The sequence below is a fragment of the Carcharodon carcharias genome, chromosome 30 (genome assembly GCF_017639515.1).
Source record: "Carcharodon carcharias isolate sCarCar2 chromosome 30, sCarCar2.pri, whole genome shotgun sequence".
NCBI classification, from domain to species: domain Eukaryota; kingdom Metazoa; phylum Chordata; class Chondrichthyes; order Lamniformes; family Lamnidae; genus Carcharodon; species Carcharodon carcharias.
The window spans coordinates 20995259-21019949 of NC_054496.1; the positions used below are offsets into that span (position 1 = coordinate 20995259).

A 24691-nucleotide genomic window follows, 5' to 3' on the forward strand; every position below is an offset into this window, starting at 1 on the left:
GGGTGTGGGTATATCCGAGTTACAGTAAGCGGTGTGGGGTATATCAGAGAGTGTTACAGTGAGCGTTGTGAGGGATATCAGAGAGTGTTACAGTGAGCGGTGTGGTGTATGTCAGAGAGTGTTACAGTGAGGGGTGTGGGGTATATCAGAGAGTGTTACAGTGAGGGGTGTGGGGTATATCGGAGAGTGTTACAGTGAGGTGTGTGGGGTATATCAGAGAGTGTTACTATGAGGGGTATGGGTATATCAGAGAGTGTTACAGTGAGTGTTGTGGGGTGTATCAGAAAGTGGTACAATGGGTATATCAGAGAGTGTTACATTGAGGGGTGTGGGGTATCTCAGAGAGTGTTACTGTGAGGTGTGTGGGGTGTATCAGTGAGTGTTATAGTGAGGGGTGTGGGTATATCCGAGTTACAGTAAGGGGTGAGGGGTATATCAGAGAGTCTTACAGTGAGGGGTGTGGGGTGTATTAGACATGTAACGGAGAGTGCTGTGGGGTATATCAGAGAGTCTTACAGTGAGGGGTGTGGGCTATATCAGAGAGTGTTACAGTGAGGGCTGTGGGGTATTTCAGAGAGTGTTACAATGGGTATATCAGAGAGTGTTATAGTGAGGGCTGTGGGGTATTTCAGAGAGTGTTACAATGGGTATATCAGAGAGTGTTACAGTAATGGGTGTGGGGTATATCAGTAAGTGTTTTAGTGAGGGGTGTGGGGAATATCAGTGAGTGTTATAGTGAGGGGTGTGGGGTATATCAGAGAGTGTTACAGTGAGGGGTGTGGGGTATATCAGAGAGTGTTACTGTAAGGGGTGTGGGGTATATCAGAGAGTGTTACAGTGAGGGGTGTGGGGTTTATCAGAGAGTGTTACTGTGAGGGGTGTGGGGTATATCAGAGAGTGTTACAGTGAGGGGTGTGGGGTATATCAGAGCTTGTCACTGTGAGGTGTGTGGAGTATAACAGAGAGTGTTACAGTGAGGGGTGTGGGGTATATCAGAGATTGTAACTGTGAGCTGTGTGGGGTATATCAGTGAGTGTTACAGTGAGGTGTGTGGGGGATATCAGAAAATGTTATAGTGAGGGGTGTCGTTTATATCAGACAGTGTTATACTGAGGTGTGTCGGTATATCCGAGTTACAGTAAGGGGTGTGGGATATATCAGCGTGTTACAGTGAGGGGTGTAGGGTGTATCAGAGCGTGTTACAGAGTGGGGTGTGGGGTATATCAGAGACTGTTACTATGAGGGTTGTGGGGTATATCATTGAGTGTTAGTTTGAGGGGTGTGGGGTATATCAGAGAGTGTTACAGTGAGGGGTGTGGGCTGTTTCAGAGACCGTTACAGTGACGGGTTTGGGGTATGTCAGAGAGTGTTACTGTGAGAGGTGTGGGGTATATCAGAGAGTGTTACAGTGAGGGTTGTGGGGTGTATCAGAAAGTGTTACAATGGGTATGTATATCAGAGTGTTAAAGTGAGGGGTGTGGGTTATATCAAAGATTGTTATAGTGAGGCGTTTGGGATGTATGTTAAAATGTGTATATCAGAGTGTGTTACAGTGAGGAGTGTGGTGTATATCAGAGAGTGTTACAGTGAGGGGTGTGGGGTATATCAGAGAGTGTTATAGTGACGGGTGTGGGGTATATCAGAGAGAGTTACAGTGAGGGGTGTGGGGTATGTCAGGGAATGTTACAGTGAGGGGTGTTGGGTGTATCAGAAAGTCTTACAATGGGTATATCAGAGAGTGTTACTGTGAGGTGTGTGGGGTGTATCAGTGAGTGTTAGTTTGAGGGTTGTGGTGTATATCAGAGAGTGTTAAAGTGAGGGGTGTGGGGTATATCAGAGAGTGTTACAGTGAGGAGTGTGGTGTATATCAGAGAGTGTTATAGTGACGGGTGTGGGGTATATCAGAGTGTGTTACAGTGACATGTGTGGGGTATATCAGAGAGTGTTACAGTGAGGGGTGTGGGCTATATCAGAGAGTGTTAAAGTGAGGGATGTGGGGTATAACAGAGATTGTTACAGAGAGGGTTGTGGGTGAAATCAGAGAGTGTAACTGTGAGTGGTGTGGGGTGCATCAGAGAGTTTTACAGTGAGGGGTGTGGGGTGTATCAGAAATTGTTACAATGGCTATATCAGAGAGTGCTACAGTGAGGGGTGTGGGGTATATGAGAGAGTGTTACAGTGAGTGGTGTGGGATATATCAGTGAGTGGTACAGTGAGGGGTGTGCGGTATATCAGAGAGTGTTACAGTGAGGGTTGTGGGTTATATCAGAGAGTGTTACAGTGAGGGGTGTGTGGTATATCAGAGAGTTTTACAATGAGGGGTGTGGGGTATATCAGATAGTGTTACTGTGAGGGGTGTGGTGTATATCAGAGAGTGTTACTGTGAGGGGTGTGGTGTATATCAGAGAGTGTTACTGTGAGGGGTGTGGTGTATTTCAGATAGTGTTACTGTGAGGGGTGTGGGGTGTATGTGAGAGTGTTAAAGTGAGGGGTGTGGTGTGTATCAGAGAGTGTTTCAGTGAGTGGTTTGGGGTATATCATAGAGTGTTACTGAGTGGTGTGGGGTGTGTCAGTGAGTGTTACTGTGAGGAAGTGTGGGGTATATCAGAGAGTGTTACAATGAGAGTGTGTCGTATATCAGAGTGTTACAGTGAGGGGTTTGGGGTATGTCAGAGAGTGTTACAGTGAGGGGTGTGGGTTATATCCATGAGTGTTACAGTGAGGGGTGTGGGTTATATCAATGAGTGTTACAGTTAGGCGTGTGGGGTATATCAGAGAGTAGTACAGTGAGGGACATGGGGTATATCAGAGAGTGTTCCAGTGAAGGGTGTGGGGTATATCAGAGAGTGTTACAGTGAGGGCTGTGGGGTATATCAGAGAGTGTTACAGTGAGGGGTGTGGGGTATATCAGAGAGTGTTACAGTGAGGGGTGTGGGGTATATCAGAGAGTGTTACAGTGAGGGGCGTGGGGTATATCAGAGAGTGTTACAGAGAGTGATGTGGGGTATATCAGAGAGTAGTACAGTGAGGGGTGTAGGGTATGTCAGAGAGCGTTACAGTGTGGGGTGTGGGGTATGTCAGGGAGTGTTACAGTGAGGGTTGTGGGTTATATTTGAGTGTCACAGTGAGGTGTGTGGGGCATATCAGAGAGTGTTACTGTGAGGGGTGTGGTGTATATCAGAGAGTGTTACTGTGAGGGGTGTGGTGTATTTCAGAGAGTGTTACTGTGAGGGGTGTGGGGTGTATGTGAGAGTGTTAAAGTGAGGGGTGTGGTTTGTATCAGAGAGTGTTTCAGTGAGTGGTTTGGGGTATATCATAGAGTGTTACTGAGTGGTGTGGGGTGTGTCAGTGAGTGTTACTGTGAGGAAGTGTGGGGTATATCAGAGAGTGTTACAATGAGAGTGTGTCGTATATCAGAGTGTTACAGTGAGGGGTTTGGGGTATGTCAGAGAGTGTTACAGTGAGGGGTGTGGGTTATATCCATGAGTGTTACAGTGAGGGGTGTGGGTTATATCAATGAGTGTTACAGTTAGGCGTGTGGGGTATATCAGAGAGTAGTACAGTGAGGGACATGGGGTATATCAGAGAGTGTTCCAGTGAAGGGTGTGGGGTATATCAGAGAGTGTTACAGTGAGGGATGTGGGGTATATCAGAGAGTGTTACAGTGAGGGGTGTGGGGTATATCAGAGAGTGTTACAGTGAGGGGTGTGGGGTATATCAGAGAGTGTTACAGTGAGGGGCGTGGGGTATATCAGAGAGTGTTACAGAGAGTGATGTGGGGTATATCAGAGAGTAGTACAGTGAGGGGTGTAGGGTATGTCAGAGAGCGTTACAGTGTGGGGTGTGGGGTATGTCAGGGAGTGTTACAGTGAGGGTTGTGGGTTATATTTGAGTGTCACAGTGAGGTGTGTGGGGCATATCAGAGAGTGTTATAATCAGGTGTGTGGGTATATCCGAGTTACAGTAAGGGGTGTGGGGTATATCAGAGAGCTTTACAGTGAGGGGCGTGGGATATATCAGAAAGTGTTACAGTGAGGGGTGTGGGGTGTATCAGAGAGTGTTACGGTAAGGGTTGTGGGGTATAACAGAAAGTTTTACAATGGGTAGATCAGAGAGTGTTACACTGAGGGGTGTGGGTTGTATCAGAGATCGTTACAGTGAGGGGTGTGGGGTGTAGTAGAGAGTGTTACAGTGAGGGGTGTGAGGTCTATCAGTGAGTGTTACAGTGAGGGGTGTGGGGTGCATTGGACATATTACAGTGAGGTGTGTGGGGTATACAGAAAGTGTTACAGTAAGGAGTGTGGGATATATCAGTGAGTGTTACAGTGATGGGTGTGTAGTATATCAGAAAGCGTTACAGTGAGCAGCATGGGTTGTATCAGAGAGTGTTACAGTGAGTGTTTTGGGGTATATCAGAGAGTGTTACAGTGAGGGTTGTTGGATATATCAGTGAGTGATACAGTGAGGTGTGTGTGTTGTATCATAGAGTGTTACATTGAGGGATGTGGGGTATATGAGAGAGTGTTACAGTGAGGGGTGCGTGGTATATCAGAGAGCGTTACCATGAGGGGTGTGGGGGATATCAGAGAATGTTATAGTGAGGGGTGTAGGGTATATCAGAGAGGGTTACAGTGAGGGGTGTGTTGTATATCAATGAGTATTACAGTGAGAGGTGTGGGGTATATGAATGAGTGTTACAGTGAGGTGTGTGGGGTATATCAGGGAGTTTTACAGTGAGGATTGTGGGTTATATCAGAAAGTGTTACAATGGGTATATCAGAGATTGTTACAGTGAGCGGTGTGGGGTGTATTAGACGTGTTACAGTGAGTGGTGTGGGGTATATCAGAGAGTCTTATAGTGAGGGGTGTGGGGTATATCAGAGAGTGTTACTGTGTGGAGCGTGGGATATATCAAAGAATGTTACAGTGAAGGGTGTGACGTGTATCTGAGTGTGTTACAGTGAGGGGTGTGGGTTGTATTAGACGTGTTACAGTGAGTTGTGTGGGGTATATCAGAGAGTCTTATAGTGAGGGGTGTGGGGTATATCAGAGAGTGTTACAGTGAGGGATGTCGGTTATATCAGACAGCGTTACAGTGAGGGGTGTGGGGTATATCAGAGAGTCTTACTGTGAGGGGTGTGGGGTATATCAGAGAGTGTTACAGTGAGGTGTGTGGGGTATATCAGAGAGTTTTACAGTGTGGAGTGTGGGGTATATCAGAGAGTGTTACTGTGAGGGGTGTGGGGTATATCAGAGAGTGTTACTGTGAGGGGTGTGGGGTAGATCAGAGAGTGTTACAGTGAGGGGTGTGGTGTATATCAGAGAGTGTTACAGTGAGGGTTGTGGGGTGTATCAGAAAGTGTTACAATGGGTATATCAGAGAGTGTTACAGTGAGGGGTGTGGGGTTTATCAGAGAGTGTTACATTGAGGGGTTTGGGGTTTATCAGAGAATTTTACAGTGAGGGGTGTAGGGTATATCAGTGAGTGTTACAGTGAGCTGTGTGGAGTATATCAGAGAGTGTTACAGTGAGGGGTGTGGGGTTTATCAGAGAGTGTTACAGTGAGGGGTGTGGGGTATATCAGAGGGTGTTACAGTGAGGGGTGTGGGATATATCAGAGAGTGTTACTGTGAGTGGTGTGGGGTATATCAGAGAGTATTACAGTGAGGGGTGTGGGGTATATCAGAGAGTGTTACAGTGAGGGGTGTGGGGTATATCAGAGAGTGTTACAGTGAGCGGTGTGGGGTATATTAGAGAGTGTTACAGTGAGGGCTGTGGGGTATATCAGAAAGTGTTACAGAATGGGATGTAGGATATATCAGAGAGTAGTACATTGAGGGTTGTGGGGTATATTAGAGAGCGTTACAGTGAGTGGTGTGGGGGATATCAGGGACTGTTACAGTGATGGGTGTGGGTTATATCTGAGTGTTACAGTGAGGTGTGTGGGGTATATCAGAGAGTGTTATAACCAGGCGTGTGGGTATGTCCGAGTAACTGTAAGGGGTGTGGGGTATATCAGAGAGTGTTACAGTGAGCGGCGTGGGCTGTATCAGAGAGTGTTACAGTGTGTTTTTTGGCGTATATCAGGGAGTGTTACATTGAGGGATGTGGGGTATATGAGAGAGTGTTACAGTGAGGGGTGCATGGTATATCAGAGAGCGTTACCGTGAGGGGTGTTGGGGATATCAGTGAATGTTATAGTGAGGGGTGTGCGCTATATCAGAGTGGGTTACAGTGAGGGTATGGGGTATATCAATAAGTGTTACAGTTAGGTGTGTGGGGTATATCAGAGAGTGTTACAGTGAGGGGTGTGGGGTATATCAGAGAGTTTTACAGTGAGGGGTGTGGGTTATATCAGTGAGTGTTACAGTGAAGGGTGTGGGGTATATAGAGTGTTACATTAAGGAGTGTGGGATATATCAGTGAGTGTTACAGTGATGGGTGTGTGGTATATCAGAGAGTGTTACAGTGAGCGGCGTGGGGTGTATCAGAGAGTGTTACATTGAGGGATGTGGGGTATATGTGAGATTGTTAAAGTGAGGTGTGCGTGGTATATCAGAGAGCGTTACTGTGAGGGGTGTGGGGGATATCAGTGAATGTTATAGTGAGGGGTGTAGGGTATATCAGAGAGGCTTACAGTGAGGGTGTGGTGTATATCAATGAGTGTTACAGCTACGTGTGTGGGGTATATCAGACAGTGTTACAGTGAGGGGTGTGGGGTATATCAGAGAGTGTTACAGTGAGTTGTGTGGGGTATATCAGTGAGTGTGACAGTGAGGGGTGTTGGGTATATCAGAGAGTTTTACAGTGAGGATTGTGGGGTATATCAGAAAGTGTTACAATGGGTATATCAGAGAGCGTTACAGTGAGGGGTGTGGGGTGTATTAGACGTGTTACAGTGAGTGGTGTGGGGTATGTCAGAGAGTGTTATAGTGATGGGTGTGGGGTATATCAGAGACTGTTACTGTGTGGAGCGTGGGATATATCAGAGTGTTACAGTGAAGGGTGTGACGTGTATCTGAGTGTGTTACAGTGAGGGGTTTGGGGTATATCAGTGAGTGTTACAGTGAGGAAGTGTGTGGTATATCAGAGAGCGTTACAGTGAGGGATGTCGGTTATATCAGAGAGCGTTACACTGAGGGGTGTGGGGTATATCAGAGAGTGGTACAGTGAGGGGTGTGGGGTATATCAGAGCTTGTAACTGTGAGGTGTGTGGGTTATATCAGTGAGTGTTACAGTGAGCGGGGTGGGGTATATCAGAGAGTGTTACAATGGGTATATCAGAGAGTGTTATACTGAGGGGTCTGGGTATATCCGAGTTACAGTAAGGGGTGTGGGGTATATCACAGAGTGTTACTGTGAGGGTTGTGGACTGTATTGGACATGTTACAGTGAGGGCTGTGGAGTATATCAGAGAGTGTTACAGTGAGGGGTGTGGGTTATATCAGAGAGTATTATACTGAGGGGTGTGGGTATATCCGAGTTACAGTAAGGGGTGTGGGGTATATCAGTAAGTGTTATAGTGTGGGGTGTGGGGAATATCAGTTTGTGTTATAGTGAGGGGTGTGGTGTATTTCAGAGAGTGTTACAGTGATGTGTGTGGGGTGAATCAGTGAGTGTTATAGTGAGGGGTGTGGGTATATCCAAGTTACAGTAAGCGGTGTGGGGTATATCAGAGAGTGTTACAGTGAGCGTTGTGGGGTATATCAGAGAGTGTTACAGTGAGCGGTGTGGTGTATGTCAGAGAGTGTTACAGTGAGGGGTGTGGGGTATATCAGAGAGTGTTACAGTGAGGGGTGTGGGGTATATCAGAGAGTGTTACAGTGAGGGGTGTGGGGTATATCAGAGAGTGTTACAGTGAGGGGTGTGGGGTATATCAGAGAGTGTTACAGTGAGGGGTGTGGGGTATATCAGAGAGTGTTACTGTGTGGAGCGTGGGATATATCAGAGTGTAACAGTGAAGGGTGTGACGTGTATCTGAGTGTGTTACAGTGAGGGGTTTGGGGTAGATCAGAGTCTTACAGTGAGTGGTGTGGGGTATATCAGTGAGTTTTGCAGTGAGGAAGTGTGTGGTATATCAGAGAGCGTTACAGTTAGGGATGTCGGTTATATCAGATAGCGTTACAGTGAGTGGTGTGGTGTATAACATAGTGTTATAGGGAGTGGTGTGAGGTATATCAGGGAGTGTTACAGTGAGGGGTGTGGGGTATATCAGAGAGTGTTACAGTGAGGGTTGTGGGCTATATCAGAGTGTTACAGTGAGGGGTGTGGGGTGTATGTGAGAGTGTTAAAGTGAGGGGTGTGGTGTGTATCAGGAGTGTTTCAGTGAGTGGTTTGGGGTATATCATAGAGTGTTACTGAGTGGTGTGGGGTGTGTCAGTGAGTGTTACAGTGAGGGGTTTGGGGTATGTCAGAGAGTGTTACAGTGAGGGGTGTGGGTTATATCAATGAGTGTTACAGTTAGGCGTGTGGGGTATATCAGAGAGTAGTACAGTGAGGGACATGGGGTATATCAGAGAGTGTTCCAGTGAAGGGTGTGGGGTATATCAGAGAGTGTTACAGTGAGGGCTGTGGGGTACATCAGAGAGTGTTACAGTGAGGGGTGTGGGGTATATCAGAGAGTGTTACAGTGAGGGGTGTGGGGTATATCAGAGAGTGTTACAGTGAGGGGCGTGGGGTATATCAGAGAGTGTTACAGAGAGTGATGTGGGGTATATCAGAGAGTAGTACAGTGTGGGGTGTGGGGTATGTCAGGGAGTGTTACAGTGAGGGTTGTGGGTTATATTTGAGTGTTACAGTGAGGTGTGTGGGGCATATCAGAGAGTGTTATAATCAGGTGTGTGGGTATATCCGAGCTACAGTAAGGGGTGTGGGGTATATCAGAGAGCTTTACAGTGAGGGCGTGGGATATATCGGAAAGTGTTACAGTGAGGGGTTTGGTGTGTATCAGAGAGTGTTACGGTAAGGGTTGTGGGGTATAACAGAAAGTTTTACAATGGGTAGATCAGAGAGTGTTACACTGAGGGGTGTGGGTTGTATCAGAGATCGTTACAGTGAGGGGTGTGGGGTGTAGTAGAGAGTGTTACAGTGAGGGGTGTGAGGTCTATCAGTGAGTGTTACAGTGAGGGGTGTGGGGTGCATTGGACATATTACAGTGAGGTGTGTGGGGTATACAGAGAGTGTTACAGTAAGGAGTGTGGGATATATCAGTGAGTGTTACAGTGATGGGTGTGTAGTATATCAGAAAGCGTTACAGTGAGCAGCATGGGTTGTATCAGAGAGTGTTACAGTGAGTGTTTTGGGGTATATCAGAGAGTGTTACAGTGAGGGTTTTTGGATATATCAGTGAGTGATACAGTGAGGTGTGTGTGTTGTATCATAGAGTGTTACATTGAGGGATGTGGGGTATATGAGAGAGTGTTACAGTGAGGGGTGCGTGGTATATCAGAGAGCGTTACCATGAGGGGTGTGGGGGATATCAGAGAATGTTATAGTGAGGGGTGTAGGGTATATCAGAGAGGGTTACAGTGAGGGGTGTGTTGTATATCAATGAGTGTTACAGTGAGGGGTGTGGGGTATTTCTGAGAGTGTTACAGTGAGGTGTGTGGGGTATATCAGAGAGTTTTACAGTGAGGATTGTGGGTTATATCAGAAAGTGTTACAATGGGTATATCAGAGATTGTTACAGTGAGGGGTGTGGGGTGTATTAGACGTGTTACAGTGAGTGGTGTGGGGTATATCAGAGAGTCTTATAGTGAGGGGTGTGGGGTATATCAGAGAGTGTTACTGTGTGGAGCGTGGGATATATCAGAGAGTGTTACAGTGAAGGGTGTGACGTGTATCTGAGTGTGTTACAGTGAGGGGTGTGGGTTGTATTAGACGTGTTACAGTGAGTTGTGTGGGATATATCAGAGAGTCTTATAGTGAGGGGTGTGGGGTATATCAGAGAGTGTTACTGTGTGGAGCGTGGGATCTCTCAAAGAATGTTACAGTGAAGGGTGTGACGTGTATCTGAGTGTGTTACAGTGAGGGGTTTGGGATATATCAGAGAGTCTTACAGTGAGTGGTGTGGGGTATATCAGTGAGTGTTACAGTGAGGAAGTCTGTGGTATATCAGAGAGCGTTACAGTGAGGGATGTCGGTTATATCAGACAGCGTTACAGTGAGGGGTGTGGGATATAACAGAGAGTGTTACAGTGAGGTGTGTGGCGTATATCAGAGAGTGTTACAGCGTGGAGTGTGGGGTATATCAGAGAGTGTTACTGTGAGGGGTGTGGGGTATATCAGAGAGTGTTACTGTGAGGGGTGTGGGGTAGATCAGAGAGTGTTACAGTGAGGGGTGTGGTGTATATCAGAGAGTGTTACAGTGAGGGTTGTGGGGTGTATCAGAAAGTGTTACAATGGGTATATCAGAGACTGTTACAGTGAGGGGTGTGGGGTTTATCAGAGAGTGTTACATTGAGGGGTTTGGGGTTTATCAGAGAATTTTACAGTGAGGGGTGTAGGGTATATCAGTGAGTGTTACAGTGAGCGGTGTGGAGTATATCAGAGAGTGTTACAGTGAGGGGTGTGGGGTTTATCAGAGAGTGTTACAGTGAGGGGTGTGGGGTATATCAGAGGGTGTTACAGTGAGGGGTGTGGGATATATCAGAGAGTGTTACTGTGAGTGGTGTGGGGTATATCAGAGAGTATTACAGTGAGGGGTGTGGGGTATATCAGAGAGTGTTACAGTGAGGGGTGTGGGGTATATCAGAGAGTGTTACAGTGAGCGGTGTGGTGTATATTAGAGAGTGTTACAGTGAGGGCTGTGGGGTATATCAGAAAGTGTTACAGAATGGGATGTAGGATATATCAGAGAGTAGTACATTGAGGGTTGTGGGGTATATTAGAGAGCGTTACAGTGAGTGGTGTGGGGGATATCAGGGACTGTTACAGTGATGGGTGTGGGTTATATCTGAGTGTTACAGTGAGGTATGTGGGGTATATCAGAGAGTGTTATAACCAGGCGTGTGGGTATATCCGAGTAACTGTAAGGGGTGTGGGGTATATCAGAGAGTGTTACAGTGAGCGGCGTGGGCTGTATCAGGGAGTGTTACAGTGTGTGTTTTGGCGTATATCAGAGAGTGTTACATTGAGGGATGTGGGGTATATGAGAGAGTGTTACAGTGAGGGGTGCATGGTATATCAGAGAGCGTTACCGTGAGGGGTGTTGGGGATATCAGTGAATGTTATAGTGAGGGGTGTGCGCTATATCAGAGTGGGTTAGTGAGGGTATGGGGTATATCAATGAGTGTTACAGTTAGGTGTGTGGGGTATATCAGAGAGTGTTACAGTGAGGGGTGTGGGGTATATCAGAGAGTTTTACAGTGAGGGGTGTGGGTTATATCAGTGAGTGTTACAGTGAAGGGTGTGGGGTATATAGAGTGTTACATTAAGGAGTGTGGGATATACCAGTGAGTGTTACAGTGATGGGTGTGTGGTATATCAGAGAGTGTTACAGTGAGCGGTTTGGGGTGTATCAGAGAGTGTTACAGTTAGTGTTTTGGGGTATATCAGAGAGTGTTACATTGAGGGATGTGGGGTATATGTGAGATTGTTAAAGTGAGGTGTGCGTGGTATATCAGAGAGTGTTACAGTGAGTTGTGTGGGGTATATCAGTGAGTGTTACAGTGAGGGGTGTTGGGTATATCAGAGAGTTTTACAGTGAGGATTGTGGGGTATATCAGAAAGTGTTACAATGGGTATATCAGAGAGCGTTACAGTGAGGGGTGTGGGGTGTATTAGACGTGTTACAGTGAGTGGTGTGGGGTATGTCAGAGAGTGTTATAGTGATGGGTGTGGGGTATATCAGAGAGTGTTACTGTGTGGAGCGTGGGATATATCAGAGTGTTACAGTGAAGGGTGTGACGTGTATCTGAGTGTGTTACAGTGAGGGGTTTGGGGTATATCAGTGAGTGTTATAGTGAGGAAGTGTGTGGTATATCAGAGAGCGTTACAGTGAGGGATGTCGGTTATATCAGAGAGCGTTACACTGAGGGGTGTGGGGTATATCAGAGAGTGGTACAGTGAGGGGTGTGGTGTATATCAGAGCTTGTAACTGTGAGGTGTGTGGGTTATATCAGTGAGTGTTACAGTGAGCGTTGTGTGGTATATCAGAGAGTGTTACAGTGAGCGGTGTGGTGTATGTCAGAGAGTGTTACAGTGAGGGGTGTGGGGTATATCAGAGTGTTACAGTGAGTGGTGTGGTGTATAACATAGTGTTATAGGGAGTGGTGTGAGGTATATCAGGGAGTGTTACAGTGAGGGGTGTGGGGTATATCAGAGAGTGTTACAGTGAGGGGTGTGGGCTATATCAGAGTGTTACAGTGAGGGGTGTGGGGTGTATGTGAGAGTGTTAAAGTGAGGGGTGTGGTGTGTATCAGAGAGTGTTTCAGTGAGTGGTTTGGGGTATATCATAGAGTGTTACTGAGTGGTGTGGGGTGTGTCAGTGAGTGTTATTGTGAGGAAGTGTGGGGTATATCAGAGAGTGTTACAGTGAGAGTGTGTCGTATATCAGAGTGTTACAGTGAGGGGTGTGGGTTATATCCATGAGTGTTACAGTGAGGAGTGTGGGTTATATCAATGAGTGTTACAGTTAGGCGTGTGGGGTATATCAGAGAGTAGTACAGTGAGGGACATGGGGTATATCAGAGAGTGTTCCAGTGAAGGGTGTGGGGTATATCAGAGAGTGTTACAGTGAGGGCTGTGGGGTATATCAGAGAGTGTTACAGTGAGGGCTGTGGGGTATATCAGAGAGTGTTACAGTGAGGGGTGTGGGGTATATCAGAGAGTGTTACGGTGAGGGGCGTGGGGTATATCAGAGAGTGTTACAGAGAGTGATGTGGGGTATATCAGAGAGTAGTACAGTGAGGGGTGTAGGGTATGTCAGAGAGCGTTACAGTGTGGGGTGTGGGGTATGTCAGGGAGTGTTACAGTGAGGGTTGTGGGTTATATTTGAGTGTTACAGTGAGGTGTGTGGGGCATATCAGAGAGTGTTATAATCAGATGTGTGGGTATATCCGAGTTACAGTAAGGGGTGTGGGGTATATCAGAGAGCTTTACAGTGAGGGGCGTGGGATATATCAGAAAGGGTTACAGTGAGGGGTGTGGGGTGTATCAGAGAGTGTTATGGTAAGGAGTGTGGGATATATCAGTGAGTGTTACAGTGATGGGTGTGTAGTATATCAGAAAGCGTTACAGTGAGCAGCATGGTTTGTATCAGAGAGTGTTGCAGTGAGTGTTTTGGGGTATATCAGAGAGTGTTACAGTGAGGGTTGTTGGATATATCAGTGAGTGATACAGTGAGGTGTGTGTGTTGTATCATAGAGTGTTACATTGAGGGATGTGGGGTATATGAGAGAGTGTTACAGTGAGGGGTGCGTGGTATATCAGAGAGCGTTACCATGAGGGGTGTGGGGGATATCAGAGAATGTTATAGTGAGGGGTGTAGGGTATATCAGAGAGGGTTACAGTGAGGGGTGTGTTGTATATCAATGAGTATTACAGTGAGAGGTGTGGGGTATATGAATGAGTGTTACAGTGAGGGGTGTGGGGTATTTCTGAGAGTGTTACAGTGAGGTGTGTGGGGTATATCAGAGAGTTTTACAGTGAGGATTGTGGGTTATATCAGAAAGTGTTACAATGGGTATATCAGAGATTGTTACAGTGAGCGGTGCGGGGTGTATTAGACGTGTTACAGTGAGTGGTGTGGGGTATATCAGAGAGTCTTATAGTGAGGGGTGTGGGGTATATCAGAGAGTGTTACTGTGTGGAGCGTGGGATATATCAGAGAGTGTTACAGTGAAGGGTGTGACGTGTATCTGAGTGTGTTACAGTGAGGGGTGTGGGTTGTATTAGACGTGTTACAGTGAGTTGTGTGGGGTATATCAGAGAGTCTTATAGTGAGGGGTGTGGGGTATATCAGAGAGTGTTACTGTGTGGAGCGTGGGATCTCTCAAAGAATGTTACAGTGAAGGGTGTGACGTGTATCTGAGTGTGTTACAGTGAGGGGTTTGGGATATATCAGAGAGTCTTACAGTGAGTGGTGTGGGGTATATCAGTGAGTGTTACAATGAGGTGTGTGGGGTATATCAGAGTGTTATAGTGAGGCATGTGGATATATCCGAGTTACAGTGTTGTGTATATCAGAGAGCGTTACAGTGAGGTGTGTTGTGTATATCAGAGAGCGTTACAGTGAGGGGTGTGGGGTATATCAGAGAGTGTTACAGTGAGGGGTATGGGGTGTATCAGTGAGTGTTACAGTGAGGAAGTGTGGGGTATATCAGAGAGTGTTACAATGAGAGTGTGTCATATATCAGAGTCTTACAGTGAGGGGTTTGGGGTATGTCAGAGAGTGTTACAGTGAGGGGTGTGGGTTATATCCTTGAGTGTTACAGTGAGGGGTGTGGGTTATATCAATGAGTGTTACAGTTAGGGGTGTGGAGTACATCAGAGAGTGTTACAGTGAGGAGTGTGGGGTATATCAGAGAGTGTTACAGTGGGGGGTGTGGGGTATATAAGAGAATGTTACAGTGAGGGGTGTTGGGTATATCAGAGGATGTTACAGTTAGTGTTGTGGGATATATCAGAGTGTTATAGTAAGGAGTGTGGGATATATCGGAGTATTACAGTGAGGGATGTGGGGTATATCAGAGAGTGTTACAGTGAGGGTTGTGGGCTATATCAGAAGGTGCTATTACACTTTAAGTTTTCTCTCTTTCCTTCTGTTTAACAGGTTGACGATGTTGATGATTACACTGTTTGTGTGTATTTGGATGTGAAAAATAAGATGTGGTCTACCAGTGGTTGTACTAAAGTGTCATCCAATCACACTCACACTGTCTGTAACTCCAAGCACCTCAGTAGCTTTGCCGTGCTGGTAGCACTGTACAAGGTGGAGGTAAGAGCTTCTGTGTAATGTGAAGGCCTTTACCAAACAGGATTGGGCCATTGTTTGGTGATCGTAACTCACTTAGCTTGACTGCTTCAATCCACACACTATGCTCAGTGGTGTGAGTGGAGATATTTTTTTAAATATAAAAACAGAAAATGCTGGAAAAACTCAGCAGGTCTGTCAGCATTTGTGGAGAGATAAACAAGGTTAGCGTTTCGAGTCCATATGGCTCTTCAGAGCTTTTGTATTTCATATTTCTTTGCTTTTATTTTGTTTTATTCATTTATGGGATGTGGGAATCACTGCAGACCATCATTTATTACCCATCCCTAATTGCCCTTGAGAAGGTGGTGGGTGAGCTGCCTTCTTGAACCGCTGCAGTCCATGTGGTGTAGGTACACCCACAGTGCTGTTAGGGATGAAGTTCCAGGATTTTGACCCAGCGACAGTGAAGGAACGGCGATATATTTCCAAGTCAGGATGGTGAGTGACTTGGGGGGGAACTTCCAAGTGCTGGTTTCCCCATCCATCTGCTGCCCCTGTCCTTCTGGATAGTAGTGGTCGTGGGTTTGGAAGGTGCTGTTGAAGGAGCCTTGTTGAGTTTCTGCAGTGCATCTTGTAGATGGTACACACTGCTTCCCGCTGTGTGTCGGTGGTGGAGGGAGTGAATGTTTGTGGATGTGGTGCCAATCAAGCGGGGCTGCTTTATCCTAGAAGATGTCAAGCTTCTTGAGTGTTGTGGGAGCTGCACTCATCCAGGCAAGTGGGGAGTATTCCATTACACTCCTGACTTTGTGCCTTGTAGATGGTGGACTGGCTTTGGGGAGTCAGGAGGTGAGTTACTTGGATTCCTAGTCTCTGACCTGCTCTTGTAGCCACAGTATTTATATGGCTAGTCTAGTTCAGCTTCTGGTCAATGGTCACCCCCAGAATGTTGACATTGGGGGATTCAGTGATGATAATTCCATTGAATTTCAAGGGATGATGGTTAGATATACTGAACAGCAGCAATATCAATGTAAATAGAAAGCAATGCGAGCATCACTAGCAAAGCTGCTTTTACTGCCTGCCTTTAGATGCCCTGATAAGGTGCTTGGTGGCTAACTTGTTCTGCACCATCCTCTGAGTGATGGTGTGCCCAGAATGGTGCTCCTTAGAGAATTCCAGCATTTTGACCCATGGCAGTGAGGGAACTGTCGACATATGTCCAAGTCAGAGTGGTGTGTGACTTGGATTTGGTGCTCAGGCGTGATGGTGATCCCAGATCATTTCTTTTTTCATGGAATGTCTGTGTCACTGGCTGGGCCAGCATTTATTGCCCATCCCTAATTGCCCTTGAGAAAGTGGTGGTGAGCTGCCCTCTTGAACCACTGCAGTCCCTGTGGTGTAGGTACACCCACAGTGCTGTTAGGGAGGGAGTTCCAGGATTTTGACCCAGCGACAGTGAAGGAACGGCGATATATTTCCAAGACAGGATGGTGAGTGGTTGGAGGGGAACTTCCAGGTGGTGGTGTTCCCATGTGCCTGCTGCCTCTGTCCTTCTAGATGGTAGTGGTCGTGGGTTTAGAAGGTGCTGTTGAAGGAGCCTTGGTGAGTTGCTGCAGGGCATTTTATAAATAATTTTGCTATGACCAGGTGAGAAGGGGTGAACCGGATCCCCTCTATTCAACCTCTTCGGTTGGTTACAACAAAGACTTAAGTTTCTTTTTTACAAGAATGTGCCTTTTCTGAATCAGAATGTATTTAACTATTCAAGCTGTAAGCAATAAAGAGCCAATCAAACAAGGTTTTCTTGAGTCAAAGAAAAAGCTAATTTATTAAACCCGAGAAAAATAATAGAAATGCAACACGGAGCATTCGGCCCTCATGCAGTCATTCCAGCCTACAACCAAAAACACTTACACACACTTACACTTACACCTATACACTTACACACACTTACACTTATACACTTACACCTATACACTTACACCTATACACTTACACCTATACACTTACACCTATACACTTACACACACTTACGCTTACACACACACTTACACTTACACCTATACACTTACACACACTTACACACACACTTACACTTACACCTATACACTTACACACACTTACACCTATACACTTACACACACTTACACTTACACACACACTTACACTTACACCTATACACTTACACACACTTACACCTATACACCTACACACACTTACACTTACACACACACACACACACACACACTTACACACACACATACTTACACTTACACACACGCACACACTTACACCTATACGCACACACTTACACCTATACACACGCACACACACACACACACATACACTTACACCTATACACACACACGCACACTTACACACACGCACACTTACACACACGCACACTTACACACACTTACACACACGCACACACTTACACCTATATACACACACTTACACACACACACTTACACTCACACACACACACACACACACACTTACACTCACACACACACACACACACACTTACACTCACACACACACACACAAACTTACGCACACAGAATCAGAAATAAAGGGAGTTGGAGTCCAATTAAGAAAAAGGTAAAAGAATATATGGTTAAGTGTCCTTTCATTGCCCTTGAGGTGTAGATTTTAAAAACTCAGTCAGTTTGGCTGGTTTCTTGGGTGCAGTCAGATATATAAGATATTGCAATTATTATGAGATCTTGGCTCGCTGGTAGGCCTGGTAGGGTTGTGTGTCGAAACGGGTAACGATCTTATTCTAAGGGAGAGGGAGAGAGAAGCCTTAAATCTGCTCCCTCTGCTGAAGACTACACTGACACCGCCTGTATCACTTGCAATCTCTCTAGTGGCTGGGCAGCCTCGCCTTGAAGTACTTCACCCATTGTGTGTTTCCAAGAGGTTTTGAGCATGTCTGTCTGTGGCAGCCAGCGTTTCAACATCCAGTACTTTTCACTTTTAATTTCTCTTCAGACGAGTTTTGGTGGGTGTCTGAATTATAGGACATGTCTCTCTCTTCACACACCCCTGAGGGTGATTTGTCTGTTTCTTACTTTCACCTTGGAATATGGCCTTGCATTTTAACCCTCCCGAACAACACCTCAATTTGCAGCTTTTTACTTTACGACGTTAAAGGTGCTGTATAAATGCAAGTTGTCGCGGCGGTTTTCTACTCTACTTGCTCTCTGTCCTTTTGAGTCATGTGCCTTTCCAACATCGAGCCCAGAAACCCCAGGCTCTCTGCTACAACAAAAGCAAGGGCGCATTTCCTTGAACTGCAGTGACATGCAGGTATGGTCACAGCTCGCTTCATGGTAAATCTCCCCCTTATAAATCAATTGGGTGCTGCTCCCTACCGGACCAGCCGCGCCAAACTCCCCCTGTGGCACCTGACCCTTGCTGCCCTTCCTGTTAGCTCCCAACCTTGCCCTCGCTTGCGGGACGTCACCATCGTTGGCAAGGCCAGCATTTACGGCCCATCAATAGTTTGCCCTGGTGAAGGCGGTAGCGAGCTGCCTTCTTGAGCCGCTGCAGGCTGTGCGGCATAGGTACACCTGCAGAACTTCCTGCACTAGCAGTGGCATGCAGGCCATTTCAGAGGGCAGCCAAGAGGCAACTATAATTGCTTGGGGGGGTGGGGGGGGCGGTGGGTCTGGAGTCATATGGAGTCATTGGGTAAGGATGGCAAATTTTATCCCCCAGAAGGACATAAGTGAACGAGACAGTTCTTTTTTTTTGAACAATCTAGTGGTTTTATGATCATTATTAATGAGACAAGCATTTTAATTCACATTCGTTAATTAATTGAGTTTAAATTTCACTTATGATCTTAAATTGCATTGAGGGATTCGAACTCATGTGTCTCCTGAGCATTAGACCAGGCCTTTGGATTACGTGCCTGGTATATTACCACTGTAGTCCCAGCACCTTACTGGTTATAGAAGTGAAATCTCAGCACCTTTCTGGCTAAGCTTTGACCATTCTTCAACTCTGCAGGGCCCTGGCCTAACAGCCATCACTTACATCGGGATTATCACCTCTCTGGTGAGTCTCTTCATCGCCATCGTCACGTTCATTATGTGCCGAGCCATTCACAGTACGCGGACTGCCCTCCACACCCAGCTGTGCCTGTGCCTGTTTGTGGCAGAGCTCCTTTTCCTCATTGGACTATCGGCCACCGGGAACAAGGTAAGGACGGAAGGAAGGCACCATCGGTGTTGAGTGGCGGGGACCTCAAGGGGTTACTCTCGTCTCCAAAGTGAGCGAGAAATAGTCGAGGAATGTAGGAGCAGGAGGCGATGGGGTTGCTGGACTAGTAACCTAGGGACTAAAAAAACAGAAAATGCCGGAAAAAACTCAGCAGGTCTAACAGCATCTGTGGAGAGAGAAAAAAATAGAGTTAAGGTTTTGAGTCCTGATGACTGTTCTTCGAAGGCCAGCATTTATCGTCCACCCCTAATTACCCCTGAGTGGCCAGTGGGGCCACTTCCGAGGGCAGTCAAGAGCCAACCACATTGCTGTGGGTCTGGAGTCACATGTAGGCCAGACCGGGTAAGGATGGCAGATTTCCCTCCCTAAAGGGGATTGGTGAAGCAGAAGGATTTTTTAACAACAATCGATGAGGCGCACCTTCTATTCCAGGTTTATTAATTATTGTATTTAAAACCTCAGCTGCCACAGTGGGATTTGAACTCCTGCCCCCTGAAGATTAGCCCAAGTCTCTGGATTACCAGTTCAGTGAAATTACCACTGGACCACCAACCCCTTACAAATGAAGCATTAATGAATGAAGTGTAATGAAACATAGGAGGAGGCCATTCAGCCTATCAAGCTTGCTGTGCCATTCACTGTTAATACAGCCCTGATTGAGCTGAAGGCAATGTTGCATTTACATTTTCCATTGTCTTCTGGAAGTGTTCACAGGCTTTTGGTCATTTGTGTACCTGGACCTCAACAATCGCGTTGCTGCTGCCCAGTCCCCAGTTTCTCACCGTTTAGAAAATACTCCAATGGATCTCGCAGGGGTTCAAAGGCCTCACACTTCCTCACGCCGAACTTCATTTTGTCCGCCCGCTTTACCTGTCGATATCCCTTCCGGTTCCTCTGCAGAGAACACTGCCTCCCTATAGCGCCTGGTGAATCAGCGCAGGAACCGAGACACAGCGTGCAGCGAGGTGTCTGCAGCAAACCCAGGACTGCAACCCAAGTGGCCACTGGCTGCACTCTTCAGGCCTGCTCTCCCGCTTTCTGTGCCCACCACCCCCCCTGAGAGGGGGACCCATGGGCCGGCGAGCTTGATCAGCCATGTGAACCATCGCAGCATAGCCCAATTCCATCCTCTACTCGATACCACACGCCCTTTGCAGTCAAGGCCACCTCAGTGGGAACTGGATCTTTACGTGATGCTATCACCCACCCCATCCGTCCCCACCCCCCACCCCCTCCCAATTGGAGAGAAGTTGACGCAAACTTAGAACCCAACTTTGACCCTTCCAGCCCCCCCAGCCCCCTGTGGCTCACCAGCTGGCAGAGGTGGGGGGTTGGGGGGGGAGCAGCGTGTGTACTTTCCTGGCAAATTGCGATGGGAGAACCCACAACATTGAGAAACGCTGTGGGGTTGGGAGTTGAGGGCGGGGGAGGGGGTTCCGGGGTCGGGAGTCGAGGGCGGGGAGGGGGTTCCGGGGTTTGGAGTCGAGGGCGGGGAGGGGGTTCCGGGGTTTGGAGTCGCGGGCGGGGAGGGGGTTCTGGGGTTGGGAGTCGAGGGCGGGGAGGGGGTTCCGGGGTTGGGAGTCGAGGGCGGGGAGGGGGTTCCGGGGTCGGGAGTCGCGGGCGGGGAGGGGGTTCCGGGGTCTGGAGTCGAGGGCGGGGGAGGGGGTTCCGGGGTCTGGAGTCGAGGGCGGGGGAGGGGGTTCCGGGGTCTGGAGTCGAGGGCGGGGGAGGGGGTTCCGGGGTCTGGAGTCGAGGGCGGGGGAGGGGGTTCCGGGGTCTGGAGTCGAGGGCGGGGGAGGGGGTTCCGGGGTCGGGAGTCGAGGTCGGGGAAGGGGGTTCCGGGGTCTGGAGTCGAGGGCGGGGAAGGGGGTTCCGGGGTCGGGAGTCGAGGGCGGGGGAGGGGGTTCCGGGGTCGGGAGTCGAGGGCGGGGGAGGGGGTTCCGGGGTCGGGAGTCGAGGGCGGGGGAGGGGGTTCCGGGGTCGGGAGTCGAGGGCGGGGGAGGGGGTTCCGGGGTCGGGAGTCGAGGGCGGGGGAGGGGGTTCCGGGGTCGGGAGTCGCGGGCGGGGGAGGGGGTTCCGGGGTCGGGAGTCGAGGGCGGGGGAGGGGGTTCCGGGGTCGGGAGTCGAGGGCGGGGGAGGGGGTTCCGGGGTCGGGAGTCGAGGGCGGGGGAGGGGGTTCCGGGGTCGGGAGTCGAGGGCGGGGGAGGGGGTTCCGGGGTCGGGAGTCGAGGGCGGGGGAGGGGGTTCCGGGGTCGGGAGTCGAGGGCGGGGGAGGGGGTTCCGGGGTCGGGAGTCGAGGGCGGGGGAGGGGGTTCCGGGGTCGGGAGTCGAGGGCGGGGGAGGGGGTTCCGGGGTCGGGAGTCGAGGGCGGGGGAGGGGGTTCCGGGGTCGGGAGTCGAGGGCGGGGGAGGGGGTTCCGGGGTCGGGAGTCGAGGGCGGGGGAGGGGGTTCCGGGGTCGGGAGTCGAGGGCGGGGGAGGGGGTTCCGGGGTCGGGAGTCGAGGGCGGGGGAGGGGGTTCCGGGGTCGGGAGTCGAGGGCGGGGGAGGGGGTTCCGGGGTCGGGAGTCGAGGGCGGGGGAGGGGGTTCCGGGGTCGGGAGTCGAGGGCGGGGGAGGGGGTTCCGGGGTCGGGAGTCGAGGGCGGGGGAGGGGGTTCCGGGGTCGGGAGTCGAGGGCGGGGGAGGGGGTTCCGGGGTCGGGAGTCGAGGGCGGGGGAGGGGGTTCCGGGGTCGGGAGTCGAGGGCGGGGGAGGGGGTTCCGGGGTCGGGAGTCGAGGGCGGGGGAGGGGGTTCCGGGGTCGGGAGTCGAGGGCGGGGGAGGGGGTTCCGGGGTCGGGAGTCGAGGGCGGGGGAGGGGGTTCCGGGGTCGGGAGTCGAGGGCGGGGGAGGGGGTTCCGGGGTCGGGAGTCGAGGGCGGGGGAGGGGGTTCCGGGGTCGGGAGTCGAGGGCGGGGGAGGGGGTTCCGGGGTCTGGAGTCGAGGGCGGGGGAGGGGGTTCCGGGGTCGGGAGTCGAGGGCGGGGGAGGGGGTTCCGGGGTCTGGAGTCGAGGGCGGGGGAGGGGGTTCCGGGGTCTGGAGTCGAGGGCGGGGGAGGGGGTTCCGGGGTCTGGAGTCGAGGGCGGGGGAGGGGGTTCCGGGGTCGGGAGTCGCGGGCGGGGGAGGGGGTTCCGGGGTCGGGAGTCGAGGGCGGGGGAGGGGGTTCCGGGGTCGGGAGTCGAGGGCGGGGGAGGGGGTTCCGGGGTCGGGAGTCGAGGGCGGGGGAGGGGGTTCCGGGGTCGGGAGTCGAGGGCGGGGGAGGGGGTTCCGGGGTCGGGAGTCGAGGGCGGGGGAGGGGGTTCCGGGGTCGGGAGTCGAGGGCGGGGGAGGGGGTTCCGGGGTCGGGAGTCGAGGGCGGGGGAGGGGGTTCCGGGGTCGGGAGTCGAGGGCGGGGGAGGGGGGTTCCGGGGTCGGGAGTCGAGGGCGGGGGAGGGGGTTCCGGGGTCGGGAGTCGAGGGCGGGGGAGGGGGTTCCGGGGTCGGGAGTCGAGGGCGGGGGAGGGGGTTCCGGGGTCGGGAGTCGAGGGCGGGGGAGGGGGTTCCGGGGTCGGGAGTCGAGGGCGGGGGAGGGGGTTCCGGGGTCGGGAGTCGAGGGCGGGGGAGGGGGTTCCGGGGTCGGGAGTCGAGGGCGGGGGAGGGGGTTCCGGGGTCGGGAGTCGAGGGCGGGGGAGGGGGTTCCGGGGTCTGGAGTCGAGGGCGGGGGAGGGGGTTCCGGGGTCGGGAGTCGAGGGCGGGGGAGGGGGTTCGGGGTCGGGAGTCGAGGGCGGGGGAGGGGGTTCCGGGGTCGGGAGTCGAGGGCGGGGGAGGGGGTTCCGGGGTCGGGAGTCGAGGGCGGGGGAGGGGGTTCCGGGGTCGGGAGTCGAGGGCGGGGGAGGGGGTTCCGGGGTCGGGAGTCGAGGGCGGGGGAGGGGGTTCCGGGGTCGGGAGTCGAGGGCGGGGGAGGGGGTTCCGGGGTCGGGAGCCGAGGGCGGGGGAGGGGGTTCCGGGGTCGGGAGCCGAGGGCGGGGGAGGGGGTTCCGGGGTCGGGAGTCGAGGGCGGGGGAGGGGGTTCCGGGGTCTGGAGTCGAGGGCGGGGGAGGGGGTTCCGGGGTCTGGAGTCGAGGGCGGGGGAGGGGGTTCCGGGGTCGGGAGTCGCGGGCGGGGGAGGGGGTTCCGGGGTCGGGAGTCGAGGGCGGGGGAGGGGGTTCCGGGGTCGGGAGTCGAGGGCGGGGGAGGGGGTTCCGGGGTCGGGAGTCGAGGGCGGGGGAGGGGGTTCCGGGGTCTGGAGTCGAGGGCGGGGGAGGGGGTTCCGGGGTCGGGAGTCGAGGGCGGGGGAGGGGGTTCCGGGGTCGGGAGTCGAGGGCGGGGGAGGGGGTTCCGGGGTCGGGAGTCGAGGGCGGGGGAGGGGGTTCCGGGGTCGGGAGTCGAGGGCGGGGGAGGGGGTTCCGGGGTCGGGAGTCGAGGGCGGGGGAGGGGGTTCCGGGGTCGGGAGTCGAGGGCGGGGGAGGGGGTTCCGGGGTCGGGAGTCGAGGGCGGGGGAGGGGGTTCCGGGGTCGGGAGTCGAGGGCGGGGGAGGGGGTTCCGGGGTCGGGAGTCGAGGGCGGGGGAGGGGGTTCCGGGGTCGGGAGTCGAGGGCGGGGGAGGGGGTTCCGGGGTCGGGAGTCGAGGGCGGGGGAGGGGGTTCCGGGGTCGGGAGTCGAGGGCGGGGGAGGGGGGTTCCGGGGTCGGGAGTCGAGGGCGGGGGAGGGGGTTCCGGGGTCGGGAGTCGAGGGCGGGGGAGGGGGTTCCGGGGTCGGGAGTCGAGGGCGGGGGGAGGGGGTTCCGGGGTCGGGAGTCGAGGGCGGGGGAGGGGGTTCCGGGGTCTGGAGTCGAGGGCGGGGGAGGGGGTTCCGGGGTCGGGAGTCGAGGGCGGGGGAGGGGGTTCCGGGGTCGGGAGTCGAGGGCGGGGGAGGGGGTTCCGGGGTCGGGAGTCGAGGGCGGGGGAGGGGGTTCCGGGGTCGGGAGTCGAGGGCGGGGGAGGGGGTTCCGGGGTCGGGAGTCGAGGGCGGGGAGGGGGTTCCGGGGTCGGGAGTCGAGGGCGGGGGAGGGGGTTCCGGGGTCTGGAGTCGAGGGCGGGGGAGGGGGTTCCGGGGTCGGAGTCGAGGGCGGGGGAGGGGGTTCCGGGGTCGGGAGTCGAGGGCGGGGGAGGGGGTTCCGGGGTCGGGAGTCGAGGGCGGGGGAGGGGGTTCCGGGGTCGGGAGTCGCGGGCGGGGGAGGGGGTTCCGGGGTCGGGAGTCGAGGGCGGGGGAGGGGGTTCCGGGGTCGGGAGTCGAGGGCGGGGGAGGAGGTTCCGGGGTCTGGAGATTTGGTAGTTATTTTTTTTTGGACCGAGACACGGACACTGTTCCTGATTCTCCCGAACGGGGGCCCTCAGGGCATCTCAGCATCTCGAGGCCCTGGCCTCGGTTAAATTCAGCAGGCGGCAAACCGGCCTCCCAAGGCTGGCTTCCAGGTTGGGCCGAGGAAGCGGACTGGAGCCGCTGCCAGG

General features: G+C 52.0%; 1 protein-coding gene across 1 annotated transcript in view; it reads left to right on the forward strand.

The window, feature by feature from the left end:
• LOC121271285 (adhesion G protein-coupled receptor E3-like) overlaps positions 1-24691 on the forward strand; it is an 87157-nt gene that overhangs the window by 31278 nt on the left and 31188 nt on the right. Inside the window, exons 9-10 of the mRNA XM_041177160.1 lie at positions 14774-14938; positions 18941-19132. Of these exons, the coding sequence (XP_041033094.1) occupies positions 14774-14938; positions 18941-19132 (357 nt within the window). The remainder of the gene's footprint in view (positions 1-14773; positions 14939-18940; positions 19133-24691) is intronic.